Source organism: Larimichthys crocea, chromosome IX (genome assembly GCF_000972845.2).
Source record: "Larimichthys crocea isolate SSNF chromosome IX, L_crocea_2.0, whole genome shotgun sequence".
In the NCBI taxonomy this organism is placed as follows: domain Eukaryota; kingdom Metazoa; phylum Chordata; class Actinopteri; family Sciaenidae; genus Larimichthys; species Larimichthys crocea.
In genome coordinates this window covers 11,963,270-11,980,865 of record NC_040019.1, presented here as the reverse complement: position 1 = coordinate 11,980,865, position 17,596 = coordinate 11,963,270, and the positions used below count along the sequence as shown (strand labels likewise).

The 17,596-nt window shown below is 38.0% G+C and overlaps 1 protein-coding gene across 3 annotated transcripts in view; it reads right to left on the bottom strand.

The window, feature by feature from the left end:
- The window catches only part of sfswap (splicing factor SWAP), a 53,340-nt gene extending 42,056 nt beyond the window's left edge, over positions 1 to 11,284 (bottom strand). The window contains exons 1-4 of one of the 3 annotated variants that reach the window (XM_019258413.2): positions 10,834 to 11,284; positions 9,055 to 9,218; positions 6,237 to 6,368; positions 3,828 to 3,904 (exon numbers count right to left, since the gene is read on the bottom strand). In XM_019258413.2, coding sequence (XP_019113958.2) covers positions 3,828 to 3,904; positions 6,237 to 6,368; positions 9,055 to 9,218; positions 10,834 to 11,033 — 573 coding nt within the window. In that variant the 5' untranslated portion in view covers positions 11,034 to 11,284. Of the gene's footprint in view, positions 1 to 3,827; positions 3,908 to 6,236; positions 6,369 to 9,054; positions 9,219 to 9,682 lie in introns of all 3 variants that reach the window. The other 2 variants (XM_019258412.2, XM_019258414.2) reach the window with 2 other exon arrangements.
- Positions 11,285 to 17,596: the final 6,312 nt, after the last annotated feature.

Sequence of the window (17,596 nt, the reverse complement as noted above, 5' to 3'; positions counted from 1 at the left end):
TCCTGTGGAAAATGGCCCTAGATTCAGTTAACCCGATTAATTAATTTAATCGATTAAATTCTTTTCAACAATTAACCGATTAATCGATTAACTGTTTACATCCCTAATTCAGAGAGAGGAATATTGCTTCAAAATCTAGGGAGCACAAACAAATATTATATGCATATCATATACTGTCAGTTATGTTGTGCGTTGCATGTATGCACAGGGGTGTTTTGGCTGTATACCCAGCATTGTATATGAATATGCATACAGCCACATAAAAGTTTGTCTTTCCCTCATGCAATAGAAAGAGGAAGCTGAAAGGATCATCAAGGGTTGTGGTTGCGGTCTGACGTAGTCCTCAGGGAAAACGTCGGACACAGAAAAACCAGATAGAACAAAGTAACAGCAATGCATTTTTAATTTTTCAGGCTATTACTTTTTGCTGCAGTTACCATTACAGTTTTGTCAGTTGGAAGCGTCGAAGTAATGTGGTTTGGGTTTTGAACTGCTGATAGCCTCAAAAAAAAATTATGTTGGGCTATGATTTACATAATTTTCTGACAATTACAAACTAAATGATTAGTCAAATTATAAAAAAATATATTGACAGATTAATCACTAATGTAAATAATCAATTTATTCTGTAATTAGAATTTATTGTGCGGTTAAAATGGTATGAGACATGGACATTCTCCCAATCTATAGGCTCATTCGAGATGAACTGCACAATCTAGCAGGGGCAGCAGAGGGGAAGTGACAAAAGGCTGCAGTCAAGGCGGACAGTTTCCAGCAGCCTTCGTTTTTTTTATCTGTGTAATTTATACAAGTCAAAGAAACATTTACATCCTATTAAATCTGAGCCTGATTTTAAAAAGATGTTATCAGAGACTAATCTATTCAGCTTGTACTCAGTCTCCAATAGTTGTTAGCCTAATTATGTTTTTAGTGGTGTAACCTTCATATTAACCACAATTATTTATATAAAAATGTGGATAGGCTCAAATCTAACGAATGCTATCATATCAGCTTGCCTCTACATACAGTAAATCAGCTGTGCAGACATGATTGCTGGATCTGTCCTTCTCAAACTAACAACTCCATAAGATTAATAGGAGTCAAAACACAGAGGAGGAAAGGCAGAAATGAAAGACAATTATTCATCTCGTCAGATAATCAGACTGTCAGGGCTTACATCTGTGCTTCTGTGAAATTTCAGGAATTAAACAAGTAGGTGAAGAATGGTTATATTAGAGACTTGAGTAATCATATGACTATTGTATGAAGTCTATGATTAGAACGATGAAGAAGATAATAAAAGCTGCTAAATGTATTCAGCCTCTGCGATAAAAAATGCTGTCAACAAGTCTGTTAAATCAGACTAATGAAGTCAAAATTCCTAATAAATTAAGACTTCCAAAAAATAAATAAACGTTGAACCCAGCATGCCTGCGGTGATCGCATTGATATTCTGTGCAGCCCCATCTCAACACGAACAAGCCTAATAGCTGATTCTGGAGTGATCACGGTTGCTGATTAAAGAGTTGTTTGACAATGAATCAAAATCTGTTTCCTTATTATCATATCAAAATACAAAATACTTCAAAGAGCTTTTTGTATTGGATTACATTATAGTCTACTGATGTTCCTGTTTATGTGTAAAGCCACTGTATATATGCATGTTTAAATGTTTGTTTATACCCTGTGGAAGAGTGAAAGCTAGCTGGATATTTAATACTCACCAGTTCCACATCAGGAGGGATAGCAAGCCCTGGGGGAGCAACAAACGGTTCCTCACTCTCCTCGGCTCTGCCTCTTCTAAAAGTGAAAAGATATTAAGACAAAACATAGATTACCTTTTGTTAGTCACTTCAACAAAAAGCAAATATGTCCCAAGGGATATGTTACAGAGTTGAGCAGTAACTTGAGAATAATTTGGAGTACCGAAACATTTTTTTTTTTTTTTTTAAAGGGGTGAAGCACATTATTCCACCACATGAATGTACACCACCAAAAATGTGCGGTCAGTGGAAACTAGTAGAGATACACTGATCCATCTGCTGTGATTATCCTGGTAAGTTTGCAGTCTTACATTAATTCCCTGCTCTCTCCCAATACTGCCTGACATTCTCTGTGAAATAAAACGAAAAATCCAAAAATGTCTTTAAAGTAAAGGTGATAAATACACTGAGGTGTATTCAGAGAGAGGAATATTGCTTCAAAATCTAGGGAGCACAAACAAATATTATATGCATATCATATACTGCAGCTATGTTGTGCGCTACATGTATGCACAGGGGTGTTTTGGCTGTATACCCAGCATTGTATACTGAATATGCATACAGCCACATAAAAGTTTGTCTTTCCTCTCATGCATAAGAAAGAGGAAGCTGAAAGGGATCATCAAGGGTTGTGGTTGCGGTCTGACGTAGTCCTCAGGGAAAACGTCTGACACAGAAAAACCAGATAGAACAAAGTAACAGCAATGCATTTTTAATTTTTCAGGCTATTACTTTTTGCCTGCAGTTACCATTACATGTTTTGTCAGTGTGAAGCGTCGAATTGAATGTGTTTGGGTTTTGAACTGCTGATAGCCTCAAAAAAAAATTATGTTGGGCTATGATTTACATAATTTTCTGACAATTTACAAACTAAATGATTAGTCAAATTATAAAAAAAATATATTGACAGATTAATCACTAATGTAAATAATCATTTATTCTGTAATATAAGAATTTATTGTGCGGTTAACAATGGTATGAGACTATTGACATTCTCCCAATCTATAGGCTCATTCGAGATGAACTGCACCTCATCTAGCAGTGGCAGCAGAGGGGAAGTGACAAAAGGCTGCAGTCAAGGCGGACAGTTTCCAGCAGCCTTCGTTTTTTTTTAATCTGTGTAATTTATACAAGTCAAAGAAACATTTACATCCTATTAAATCTGAGCCTGATTCTTAAAAAGATGTTATCAGAGACTAATCTATTCAGCTTGTACTCAGTCTCCAATAGTTGTTAGCCTAATTATGTTTTTATGGTGTAACCTTCATATTAACCACATATTATGTTATATAAAAATGTGGATAGGCTCAAATCTAACGAATGCTATCATATCAGCTTGCCTCTACATTCAGTAAATCAGCTGTGCAGACATGATTGCTGGATCTGTCCTTCTCAAACTAGCAACTCCATAAGATTAATAGGAGTCAAAACACAGGAGGAGGAAAGGCAGAAATGAAAGACAATTATTCATCTCGTCAGATAATCAGACTGTCAGGGCTTTACATCTGTGCTTCTGTGAAATTTCAGGAATTAAACAAGTAGGTGAAGTAATGGTTATATTAGAGACTTGAGTAATCATATGACTCATTGTATGAAGTCTATGATTAAGAACTATGAAGAATGATTAATAAAAGCTGCTAAATGTATTCAGCCTCTGCGATAAAAAATGCTGTCAACAAGTCTGTTAAATCAGACTAATGAAATCAAAATTCCTAATAAATTAAGACTTCCAATAAAAATAAATAAACGTTGAACCCAGCATGCCTGCGGTGATCGCCATTGATCAATTCTGTGCAGCCCCATCTCAACACGAACAAGCCTAATAGCTGATTCTGGAGTGATCACAGGTTGCTGATTAAAGAGTTGTTTGACAATGACATCAAAATCTGTTTCCTTATTATCATATCAAAATACAAAATACTTCAAAGAGGCTTTTTTGTATTGGATTACATTATAGTCTACTGATGTTCCTGTTATTGTGTAAAGCCACTGTATATATGCATGTTTAAATGTTTGTTTATACCCTGTGGAAGAGTGAAAGCTAGCTGGATATTTAATACTCACCAGTTCCACATCAGGAGGGATAGCAAGCCCTGGGGGAGCAACAAACGGTTCCTCACTCTCCTCTGGCTCTGCCTCTTCTACTAAAGTGAAAAGATATTAAGACAAAACATAGATTACCTTTTGTTAGTCACTTCTAACAAAAAGCAAATATGTCCCAAGGGATATGTATACAGAGCTGAGCAGTAACTTGAGAATAATTTGGAGTACCAGAAACATTTATTTTTTTTATTTTTTTTATAAAGGGGTGAAGCACATTATTCCACCACATGAATGTACACCACCAAAAATGTAGCGGTCAAGTGGAAACTAGTAGAGATACACTGATCCATCTGCTGTGATCAGTCAATGCTGCACCACGCAATGAGTTTTTTTTGGGTGGCTTAATAAAATATACTGCTGAGGACAGGGAAACGTCAACACAGCAGACAAGGGAGAGGGAAACCGAAAAAGGCAAGCAGAGGTGTGTGTGTAGAGGTGTAGGTGTGTGTGCGTGTGTGTGGGGAGAGGAACTGAAGGGAAAACCAAGGTGAACGGATTAAAGTAGTTTGTGATAGCCAGTACATAGGCAGAAATGTGTGCAATTCAGGTATTTTGGTGATGATTAAGTGAGTAAATTTAAATAATATGGGCTAACAGATACAGAGCACATTCATATCAAGTTCTTTATTTTGACAGGATATGGAATGGATGTATTGGTAAAATTCCTGGGTAACAATTAATGTGGAGGATTTACAGGTAGGTAAGACCAAGATTTGTCATGTTTAGACAGAAACAAGATTAATTATGCTGCAATCAACCTTCTGGCTTATTTGGCTTGCCCTCAGAGCTAAAAATAGTGACAATGTTTTGATTAATATTGTGTCACTGTAACTGTCAGCCCGAACACACTCTCATTGCAGCTATAAATCTGGACTGTGGTGGAGGGTTTCTTTTAAACGATTTTGCATTTGTGAAAACTAAAACTGATGGAAATCAGCTCAAAATATTAATGGCCAGTGTGACATGACCTTGATTGACTTATTCCCAAAAGACAAATTCTGGAGATTTGGCAGATGTATTTATACCCTAGGCTCAGCTCTACAATCTCCCAAGAGAGAGAGAGGCATCTAGCATCTTAACTGTCGAGCCACCGGCTGGGACAAAGTGCTTCCAGCAATCTCTACATCAAATATTTAAAGTTGCAGAAGTGTCTGTGTGTCTGTGTGTCATGTCATACGGATGGATGACAACCAAAGTTTTTGCTGGTGTTCACAGGTGTTAAGCAGTCTAAATGTTAAACCTCCTTCCACTCATGGCTAACATTTTAAAATCTTTTTTTAATGCTACAACTGTGGGTTTAAATACGGAATTATTACAAATAAAGGGATATTCTTGAATTAAATTAAATTGCAGATATGTTTATGACATTTATTGTGGTTCTGTGGGCAGAGATTCAACTGTATTCATTGTATCTGCAGATAGTTGCACGGATTAGATACCATAAAACTTTAACTTAAAGTAATAGCACAGGCTTTTATTTGCTTCAATCACTGAATTCAACCTGCCTTTATTTGGCTTCTATACAAGACAGGCCTTAAATCCCTTGCTGATAACTCTTGCTCAGCAAAGATAGGAAATACTTTCAAATTGACTTTTATCAACTTCTGGAAATAGTACCAGCTACTTTCATTGGAAAAGACTTGACACCATTGTTGGGAATAGAACAGTGCGTAATGAAGAAAACTTCACTAGCAAATTGTCCATCTGGAAAAAATGTACAGCATATGTTAATTAATAAACTCTGCAGCTTCTCAAGACCAAGAAAAGTCCTAATTTCTCAACTGCTAGTAAAGTGAAAGGTCTGGACGCTGAGGAGAGCCATTGTACCATGCAACGTCAGCTCTAGTGCAATGGTATCCCTTGACTTGTTGATCAATCAGAGGCAGAGCTGCGTCAATATTCATAGGTTGCCAAAATGTCATGGTCAACCCGACCATATTGCGGTCATGCAGTTATTGTTATCATTACTGCTGCTGACACCTTATAAATCAATCAATCCCAAGAAAAACACAGGCACAGCCAGAACTGCACAGTGACCCACATGAGTGTGGTCTTCAAGGGAACGTTTTCATTGCTTTCATGCTTTTTACGGTAGTACATTTACGTGCACAATATTATGTGATTACTTTGAATGACCCTAAGTTCACAAGAATATGTGGTAGTCATTGTGTTTTCTACAAAGTGTTTGTTTAATGTACAAAGCACCTGCTCTAGCATTAAAAGCTGACTCGTGTGTTTTGCTTTCCCAGTTTAGTCACACTGTTCCTACACAAAGTGTGCGTATGCACATATCTGACCACTCCATATGTATCCGAGAGTGACTAACTATCTGACTCACTAAACAGGTTTGTGTATGATGCGAGTTCTCACCGGTTTCCCTGTTGGCATCCTCCTCTTCTGTGGGCTGAGAGGGGTCATAGTAGTCAGCACTGTATTTGAAAGCCACCGCATTGTACGAGCCTTCATCAGCCAGAGCCTCACTCAGACGTTTGTACTCCTCCTCTGTGAAAACCAATAATGGAGAAAAAGTTACAACAGAATTTATCGTTTTAAATCAAATCGCACAAACTGACTGCAGTTTTCCATATTCAATCAAGGCCTGGCACAAACAACCAGAGAATAAGAAGAAGAAGGTCCTAGCTCCTCAAATATGAAGAAGGAAACATACTGGGCTGTAAGACAAGGTCAGACCTAATTCATTCCTAGTAGCTGCCAGCAACTGTTGATTTCCCTAATCCGCATCCCAGTATGTAAATCACACTTGGCTATAGAAGCAGTTTCGCTCAAGCTTGCAGAATACACTTTGTATTGTAGTTGGGTCAGATCCCGACACAGACAAACTGCTCCAGGATTTAATTCTGGTCATGCAGTTGTTTTGGTGCACGGTACATTTACTGTGTCCAGATTTGCCCAAGCAAATATCACCAAGGGGCCTGGCACAGACCAGAATCTGATTTTACTTTTTAATGTACTGTATTTTATAAAGGCTTTCACTTGTGCTCCAACAATATCACTCATGCCTTTGAGAATCTGTGATACTCGACAAAACAGTCTCTAAAAAAAATGTATTTATTGTGTCCAAAGTAAGTCATTTTGCTACCGGGACACACAGGTATTGTTTTGGCGTTTTATGGTGAGATTTACAGTGACACTCAGTGATAAATAAAAACTGATGGTAGTTCAGATATACAAGATATAATAATGTTATTGATGGCATAAAAAATATAGAGTTGATGTAACTGAGAGACACTATTCTAAATGATGGCTTGTCCATGTACAAGCACCCGATCAATAAAAAAGAGAGAGAACTTAATGCCCGGTTGCTAGACAAATGTACATGGTTACTTGCGGCAGACAACACAACTCCTCTCTTATGAAATTCATTGAGACCTATATCTTTATTGAAGAAGCAAGGGCAAAATTCCCACTAAAACTATCAATATTTCTAATGCCTTCCCACTGTCCCTACCATGGACAGATGGGTAATAGCCTGAGCGAATGGGGTCAGGCCTCCAAATTCAAGGGCAAACCAGCCTGGGGGATGAACCTTCTGCAGTGAGTGAGTAAGTGTGTGTGTGTGACACATATCATTAGCTGACTCATTCTGTCCCGTCAGTTTGGGCACAAGACACCATATTTCACTTAAAACTGTGCCTTATTAATTCAATTACAGTCATTAAGTCTGTCTTTCAGAAAGGTGCTTTGTCATCAAAACAGCCTGTTTCATGACAATGTAAAAGCACTGAGATGCAAAATTCCCACAGTGGAAAGTGATTTCCATAGAGATGGCAGCTCGAGAGCTCGGAGTCAAAGCCACTACTTTTTAATGAGACAGAGCTGAATGCGGGTACACTGTTGAAGATTTGTCCTCCGTTAAGAAGCCCTGATTAAAGAATATATTAATTTTTGTTTGTACAGACTGGCTTGTTATATTAACCTAAGTCTTTTGGACAAGTGCTTAAAAAAAAAAAAAAAGGTCATAGGGCGCAGATTAAAAAGTTGCTGGACTTTAAAACACTCACTGCCTGAGAGAAGAATGAATATTTTGATTCTAAACAGCAGGGCGACACAGACTACTGCTGAAATGGTGACTTGAGGAAGCAATTAGTTTAATGAAACATCAGTAATAAAGGCTGTAATAAACAAAGTGTCACGGTTTTGGGGGCATTTCAATTAGACAGCGGTCGTGCTGATGTGCCATGTTGGTAATGTTCATGGTATGGCTTGCTCTGCAACTAGAGATGTTTCTGACGACAAATTTCGCTGTTGATTAAATCGAAATTTAAATGTAAACTGGTCGACTAGTCTAAAAAAAAAGAAAATGCTGAGTAAACAGTCTTATTCAAAATACACACACACACACAGACACACTTCACAAGTTAACTCCGTTAGGTTACACACTCCGATATATCCCGTTACACATGCTTAAATGATGACAATCGTGTCGGCATGAGGTGCTTACATGATGCCTTTATATTTTTTCCAGCGATGGCTGGATTGACTTGGCAATGTGAACAACAAAACACAGATGACAAGTCATCTGCCATAATGTAAAATTACAGATGATAATGTTACAGCTTTCAGAGAACAGATAAGCCAACGCTACATCAGCTAACTTAATTCCTAAAGCGTAACAAAGACCACATTGTGAAACTATCAGGGGCAGCGCTAAGACGCAACAGTTAATTGGCATTGTACATTAATCAAATATAACAATTAGTTAAACCGACTAGTATTTCTGGTGCCGACTAGCAAGTGCAGCAACTTTTAATTGACTTATCGCACACTTCCCTGCATCCGCAATAAACATTTTACGCCTGAGTAACAGCTCCCCGCAAGGATTGGTATCTGCCAGAAAAATACAACACTGGTGCAGATGGCAATTAATATCTGTCAGTGGAACACAAGCCATTTTTAAGTGTCGTAACATTATGCCAGGAGGAAAGTAGTGACATGAGCAAATGTTTGCTATCATAAGCCACTGAAACAGCACAGAGATATGTTGCAAAAATGTGTCTACTCACTAGCTGTTGGTCTTCATTAAGTATGACAGACCATGATTCATTCACAAATAAAGCAAATATTTACTATCACCCAGCATGACCCACTAAGGGAAGATTCACATTAATCACAAAAGTGCCATAAATATTCTGATTGCCCAGTGTCAGAACCAGCAACCCTTGCCCACCTTGTCTTGCTTCCTCTTCCAGCAGGTCAGTGTGCAGAGCCAGGTACCGCTCCTCATCGCACAGCGCCTCAATCCTGTCCTCTTCCTCCGACAGCTGGTAGGATGTATTCCATGACCCACTGTCATACTCTGAGAGGTCATGTAAGTGACCACGCCCATCGTATCTGTTGGATGATAAAAAGGATTAGAGAGAAAGAAGTCGACAGAGACTTTTAAGCACAACATGGACCTACTTACCAAGGGAGGGGGACCTAAAACCCAAAGTTTACAACAAGAAAAATGCTCTACGTCTGTAAGTCTGTCAAGAGGGAGTACAGTATACTTGTAAAATACTACAAGTTGTGAACATTTCTCTAAATACTTAGAACACAATAATGTCCTAATTAAGTCCTTGGGCTTAATTGTCGATAGTGTTCTTAAGATACCTAGCAAGCTTCCTGCTGCTATTTCCTTCCAGGACAAGTCTTACAAACCAACAACGCTACATCAAAAGACAAAAACAAAAGAAAAAACAAACAAAGCAACTCGCCTCTTACCTTACAGGGTTCAATTCCCCCCTGTAACACTCATCATTACTTCTACATCTGCAAAGAGAGTTACATTCACACAAACCCGAGCACATAAATACCTATCCGTAAGAACCCAAATGGACGACATTTTCCAGGGTTCGTCCCTCTACGCCACCTCTCAGTTGCAGTTTCTTCATGAAGGCAAAGAAATGGGGTCCTGTGGTTGGCATTCGGGGTTAGGCAGGACCCCTTAGCCTACCTTGCTGGGGGAAAAACTGGGTTATGTGATAAAGACACACATACAAAAGGCTGTACAAATGAAACACAAGTTGGGGCCACTGCAGATCAAGGTGATTCAAAAGAATAAATGCACTATTGGAATTTGGTTACAACTGCTTACTGCATAGATGTGGCAATAAAACATCACCCCATCGCATGCAGCGACGTTCTGTAGAAAGGCTGACAGCACCTTTTTAGTCAAATCAGCATTGTGATATTTTAAATCACCTTAACTGCAGTAACTTTAGTCTTGGTTAGAATTTGCTCTGGCCTTTAGGATATCAGCACAGCAAAATTAAATCCCAGGTGAACTGCTTTGCGTACACGTTGGTGTTTTCGGGCAAAAGTCAATTTGGAAAAAAAAAGGACAGAAAGCATGAGACATCTTCTGTGTCACACTCCATTTTTGACTGTCGTTTTATTTTAAAGGTATCAAGTACGTATGCCTCGGATTAAAAGTTTCCAGAGGAAATTCTCCCAACATGCCAAGATGCAAACACCACCTTAAAGCTAACCTACGTAGTAAATGTGATTATTTACATCTAAAAAAAGACCTACTGTCAGTTTAGGAGGTACACAGCACAAACTAATGCAGTCAAACACAACTGTCATCAACTTTTCTTTAAGATTGTGAAGCTTTGTGTTGTTCTGCAGTGGTTTTATTAAACTTTGCCCACTAAATGTTGCATTAGTTTCAGCTGCTGTCCCTCATGAACTGAGTGGACAGCTACACTTCAAGGCTCATGTCAGCAAAGGCAGGTAGTTGCATCTTCGCATGTGTTCTAGAAACTTAAAATACCATTTGTAGTCAGTTCAGGAACATCCACAGAAAAACAAAACAAGTTAGCAGGCAAAGAAATAAACACATTGGTCGTCAGTACAGGTATTTCCAAGCGTCTGCAAGACAAACTCCATGTGGTCCCTTTGAAACAGGCTAGCGGACAGGATAGATGGTTAGCATAATGTTTCGGTCTAAGATTGTTCAACCGACCTATCAATCATGATGCTCTTGTCCCCCATCCATGGGATAAGATGCTTTCCATGTTCGTGGTAAAGAGCCCTTTCGTCGTCTGGAAACAGTTTGCAGGCATATCCGAAAACCAAGAGGTCGGCGTATTTATCACTGTCGCTCACATCCTTCTTCACCGGTTTGTTGTTGTGGTCTTTCTTTCCCGCTCCGCGTCGATACATGTCGGAATAACTCGTAAAAATGGACAAACATGTAGGAGGGGGAATAGAAATAGCGGTATGGTGGTGGTCTTCTGGAGCCAAATGTCTTGCAGGTGGTCCAAAATGTTACAATAATCCTCGGTGTTGTGCCCCAAAACAAAAATCTACGTGCCCTCAGTTGCCATGTTGGATAGCAAAGTAAATGCAGCTGTGTTTCCGGTCCGCGCTTACGACGACGTGTCTGCGTTATTAAAACTTAACTTCGTGTGAAGTGTTTTAACTCACCAACACGTGTCCATTTTGTCCAGCCCCGTGTTTTTATTTAAAAATAGAAAGTGTGTATATGAGTTGTATTTTCGTCACTGTGGTCTTTTTTTTAACGTTTGTCGAAAGTGCTGGTGGTGAAATGAACTGCTAACGTTGCCCTGTGCTGTTGCTGTGTGACTGGATTCAATGCTGCAACATGACAAGGACACACTTATGTTTTTAAAAAACACACATAGAGATAATGTTCATAATATGAGCTGACAACATTTCATAAGTGTTAGACCAGTGGTTCTTAACCTTGTTGGAGGTACCGAACCCCACCAGTTTCATATGCTCATTCACCGAACCCTTCTTTAGTAAAAGATAAAATATGATTTTTTTTACTGGTGCACAAAATGAACCGTGCATTAACATCACCTTGTTCAAATAATAAAACCAACACAGTGCATGAACTCACAACAACTTACAACAACTTGAGAGACCAGATATGCATGGCTTCACCTTGGCAAGTGCCAGTCTCATGTCATTTTCACAGCAAAGTCTGTTCCTTTTCTTAGTTTTTATGTCCTGCATCCTCGAAAACGACGATTGTTCACAAAGATATGTTGTAACAAATGGTATAAAAAAAAAATCCAGGACGGAGGCTCCACCGAACCCCTGAGACCGACTCACCGAACCCCTAGGGTTCGATCGAACCCAGGTTAAGAACCACTGTGTTAGATAATCCAACAATATCTAAAAAGTCAGCTGTAGTTATTGGTTATGTCTATCAGCAATCCAGTGTTTAAAAATAAAGCTAGTATACATTTGGTTCTGCATGTCATGTAGGTTCCTGTTCATCACTCCTATTATAGAAATTGTTTGAGAAAGAAGAATAGTTATGTTTTTTGTCACCTTACAACCAAAGACAATATAAAGAATGGAGCTCATATACGTGACATAAGTTTCTGAAGAGCCATCTTAGCAATTACTGCCTCTGCCACCTCCCAGCTAATCTAAAAATGTTGCAAATACATGAACCACTTTTTTTTTTTTTTAACAAGCCTTCAGGTCCTCTTCTACAGCAGCACCAAACAGACTAAACACTGGCTCTGTAATAATAATGCCAGTAATAGAATAATATAATATTTTAAGAACATGCATAGAAAAGGTCCCTAACGTTCATAATTAAAAACAATATACAAATACAAAAAGTGCATAGCAACACATATGCAGCTTCATATTAAATAGATAGAAAATATTGTAATCAATTAACTGCACCCACATACAAACTAGAGCACCAATGGCTCCACAATCTGGATGAAAACCTGAGTTCAGCTCAGGATTGGTCGATGCCACTATAATGTCATTTTGTACAAAGCAGAACAGAACATTGCACCAGTGTAAGTAACGTTTAAGAAGCAGTCTCATGCCATCGTTATAGGTCACGCTGTGCCTCTGCATGTTGTTTTTACTTTAGGAGATGGCCAGAATATAGCTGGGAACACAACTCTAATCAAAGTTACAGTTTATGGACACTTGCTAGATAGATTGAAGATTCAACATTTGCCTTTCACATTTTTCATGTTTCTCTTTTGCGCAGAAAGGTGAGGGTGAGGCAAGGAGGAGAATCCAACTACACAGCTCTGCCACTAATATGCATCCATGGTTCTTTAATTGTTTCAGATTTTTTGAATAGGTGTATGATTTTTCCAAACAGGATGGGGAACATTTTTCGGAGAAGGCTAGTGATCAGTGTCAGAACTGCAGGTCATGTGACTTCAAGAAGTCACAGAGACACGTTTCAAGATTACGGACAAGGTAGTCATTATCATTTTTGCACATACAAAACGTACTATAGCGGGAGACTGTGTTGTCATTAGACTTTGAACATTAGTTGCATGGTGTCGGTTCATTTCTTCAGGCTGTTCTTTCAACATGCAGAAACTTCAAACATGCCTGACTTCTAAGTTGTCAAAAAAAGATAAGGAATTAATATCGCTGCTTTTGCAAAGTCAAGGTAAAGTACAGATAAGTATGTCTGGAAACATGAATAGTACCCTTTACCCTGAGCTATGTAGATTATTTCAGCATTCCGGGGAAGAAAATATGTGCGTGGGTAGAGAGGCGATGGAGCAGTGAATAGAGGGCTAATCATCCTGGACTGGCAGTACTGAAAGCAGAAATGGGACCAAGTACAAACAGTAAGTTTTAGTAGAGTAGATTCTCTAAATCTTAAAATTAAGGTTGTTTCTGCCACAGAGGTGGATGTCAAGAAGGATTAGGTCTGCATTTATTTAGACTGTAATTTAGTTGTGTCCCTGATTTGGGGTAAACAATTGAGTTTCATTTCCAGTTATATTTTTAGACAGGTAAACTAAGATCAGTGGTGGAAAAAAAACATTTTTAAGCCTTCCCAGTTCTTTTCATGTCCATTTTAACCATGCCTCTGTACCAATAATTTCTTACACAAATCTGTCCAGACAGATGGTGGAATTAAAGTTGTCCATTGTTTTCCCTAATGAATGCAATACGGCCAAAAAATATTTTGGAATTAATGATATAATGGAGAATACTTTTGGGAACCTGTTTCTCAATATGATTTGGATGCACTCGTTTACCATTGGGGACATGCATGATTCATGTTTTACTTTGTATTTATTCTTTAAATATTTTTAGTAGCAAAAGCTCGCCCCTGTGTGTATCAAACCTACGTACAGTAACTAACCCACACAGCCAAAGACGAGTTGTTAAAGGAGAAGCGGTTTGAACAATCACACTTCACAGAGGAGAACTTACAGGAACATACTTACACAAACACTCTAGAATAATTGGCATTAATAAGTAAGAGTGAAGTAAATTATTCTGATCATTAAAATGTAATTTATGTGATTAAAATGTAAATATTAAATCCAAACTCTGCAAACAAAGAATTTTTGCTCTGTGCTGTAATTCATTGCAGAAATTTATAGAAAAGAAAATCAGCCGCTTTGTCTGCACTCTCCATTCTGGTCTGTTGTTTAAGTGACTGTGAGGTGTACTTACACTCAAGGTGAACACAGAGCAGAATGGTAATTCAGTTTGTAGCTATTCAGCAGCAATATAAAGCATGTGACTTGTTAAAATGAAGCAATGGCTATATAAAGACTTTAATTTGTTGTTGTAGCGCTTCAAAAGGCATGTCAGCAACAACGAAGACACTCTCATTCTACTGAATCGTGCACTTTCCTCGTCTAGGTCACCAACCCGCATCACATTTTCACAGTCAGTGTGTGTATAAATAATGAATATTGTGGAAGGGAAAGCTATTAACGTTTTTTTTTTCTTGTTTAGTGAACCACTTCAGCACAGAGAGGTGACATCATTGATAACATCACCCAAATCATGAGCACCACAGCAGTTTAAAGAGAATTTCAGTCTGTTTCCATATAGGTAAACTAGAGAGTTCAACAGTCATAGCTCAAGAAGTCAAAAGCTTAAAGCATAAAATGTTCTCAAGCACATTAAAGACATTAAAAGCTGATGATAAAGGTCAAAGATGTAGAATTTGTTGTAGCATTCCTGTAGTTTTCTTTGCTGTATGTAGCATCAAACCATGTGGTGGATGAATAATAATAAAAGTAGTAGTAGTACGTTTCGTGAGTATATGTGTGTGAGAAAGAAACACTTAGATCAATATGCTATAATTAGGGTTTTTATGCATGCACACAAACAATAGTTTCATTCATTGTCAATGTAGGAAATCTGAGTGGCTCATTAGGCCTAATGAAGTATGCCATTAAGCTGGTATACTATACTGCCACATAAAGGAGATAAAGTAGATTGGCTTTGTAGCCTTTACCACAAAGCCCTTTAACTCTGTCCTCTCTATTATTTACAACCTCTGGGTGTGTTTTGTTAAAATGTATCCATAGGTTGAAACAAATACACTCAAGAAAGCAGAGGATGAAACAAGTAGGACAGACAACTTTAAAGTAGAGACACTGCAGTACTGCACCGGAAACAGTTGTGTCTTATAAATAAATAATGATAAAATAATAAATAATAAACAAATACAAGCTGGAAGTAAATATTCTCACCAGCAAATTGTATGACATACAGTGCAAGAATATAGGCTATGTTAGTTTTGTGGCTCTCTACTGTTACACAGGTCTAAATATGCAAGCTTCACTAATGTGGATATTAATGCAGCATCACATACAGTATGCACTTAAAGACAATGGAAGACTTTAACAAAAGCAGGAGGTAAGAAGGCATTCAGATTATCAATTAGCAATCATTAATATGCAGTCTAAGTACATTTATAAAAGTGTACTTACATGTTTATCTGGCTTAAGTCATACTTTGGTATTCTCATGAAAAAAAAAAAGTTTGGAACAATGCATTAACACACATTTGCCCTGATTACTACCGGTGATACACCTTTTATGTATTCTACACAAGGGCTGCTCCATAGGTTTTGGTGAGCTTCCTTCAAAGACATCATAATAACCCTTAATCACTAGGTTGCAATTAAATACCTTGACGAGTTGTATTCACAGATGGCAACACAGCCAACCATGAGAGTGAGAGAGCCATTTGGAGGTCGGTAGGCAGATGTTAAGCTAGACAACAAAGCCCCCCTACACTTTATGTGGATGTTTTATGCCTCTCTCCCTCTGTCTCCCTCCTTTGGGCTTTTATCATTATTCGTGGACTATGTGTGAAAAAGGCTAGATGTTAACAGCTCCATGGTCGGGGCATGAATACATTTTTTAGTAATTTGGCAGTGGGAGGATAGCACGTTTTTGTAACATTTTTTATAGCAGTTTATTGCAGTGGTGCGCATCACATCCTCTCCTTGTATGCTCTCCTCTCTACTATTTTCTTATCCCACTTAAATTAAAACATGCACACTATTTTGACTCTTTGACCCCTGCGGTTATAATAATGTTTCCAATAATTTATTATATTGTTCACCTGCCTGAGTGTTTTGCAGGTATGAAGGCACCGTTTTTTTATGTATTGCTTTATTTATCTGGGACAGAGCATATTAATAAACATTGCTGTAAATACACCAGAGCTAGCCAAGAGACAATTCTGCAGTCTCTGGACATAAGTCACCCTAAAATAAACCATTAGAAAGAATTAGAAAAGTTACTGAAATAGTTTAGAGACATGCAGAGCAATAATATAAAGAGATTTTTATTAGTAATATTAATTAGTAGAAATGTCTATTCGATAGAGGACATGAGGTTACATTGTCAAGCACTAATTAAGACATGCAATGAATAAAATTGAGAATATTAATGCTAATTGGAATAGCTGTGCTACATTATTAGGCACAAATTACAGTATAGATAAAAAGCTAACTTGTACATAAATATCCATACATTAAAAGAGAGCCACAGTGAAAGACATGTGCAGGTAGATAAGGACAGATGCACGATAGCGAGATAGCTTTAGGTCATTGGAGATAGCAGAAGCAAGTTGACTCCTGATTTTACTGCTGTATTTTTGTTCGCTTTTTGAAAATTACCCCAAAAGATCAATCATTTATCTGGTGACTTCATCCAAAGTGCTTTACAATTTGCCTCTCATTCATACACACACACACACACACACACACACACACAGACAGCAGTAAGCTACCAGGCAAGAACTGGCAAAATGCTCACCACTTGAACATTTCAACTAGACTGCAGTCACTCACTCCACTTTTTCTTTTTCAACCCTGTGGTATGATTCAAAAGGAGCTATTATTACGAGATTTCAGGATCTAGCCAAATGCCTCCTCTCTATAGTCAGTCTACAGAGCCTCAATAACGAGGCTGCAGTCCACATTGAGAACTGGGAATAAAAAAAGCCTTTAACAATTCTCTTTACAGGTCTTTATATATCTCACTGCATTGCTCATTTAATTTTTCATCTTTTGTCATGCAGTACTAATCGGTCATTTATAGAATTTATTATGAAAACTTTCAAAATGAGTTTTCATCTCAAATAGGTCTTTCTGCATGGTCTAAGCAGTGGATTTAGAGAAAATTTGTAATACTTAATACTGATAAATATATCTAAACAATTGTATTAATGTTGCTCGAGTAATATTTTACAACCTAATAGTGAAGATGCCTCAGTAATCAGTTCTTAGAATTAGGGTATTAGACTGCAGTGACAATGCAAAGAAACTTTGAATGCTATTCTTGATCCTGCTGAGCGGTTAGTCCTCTGAGAGGATTAAACTGTCATATTAGACGAATTTGCCTCTGTGGAGAATAATATAAATCTTCCAATTCCCCACAGCAAGATCCATAACCTTTTGCATTAAGCGACTGTGTGGCAGCATGAATGAAAAATGC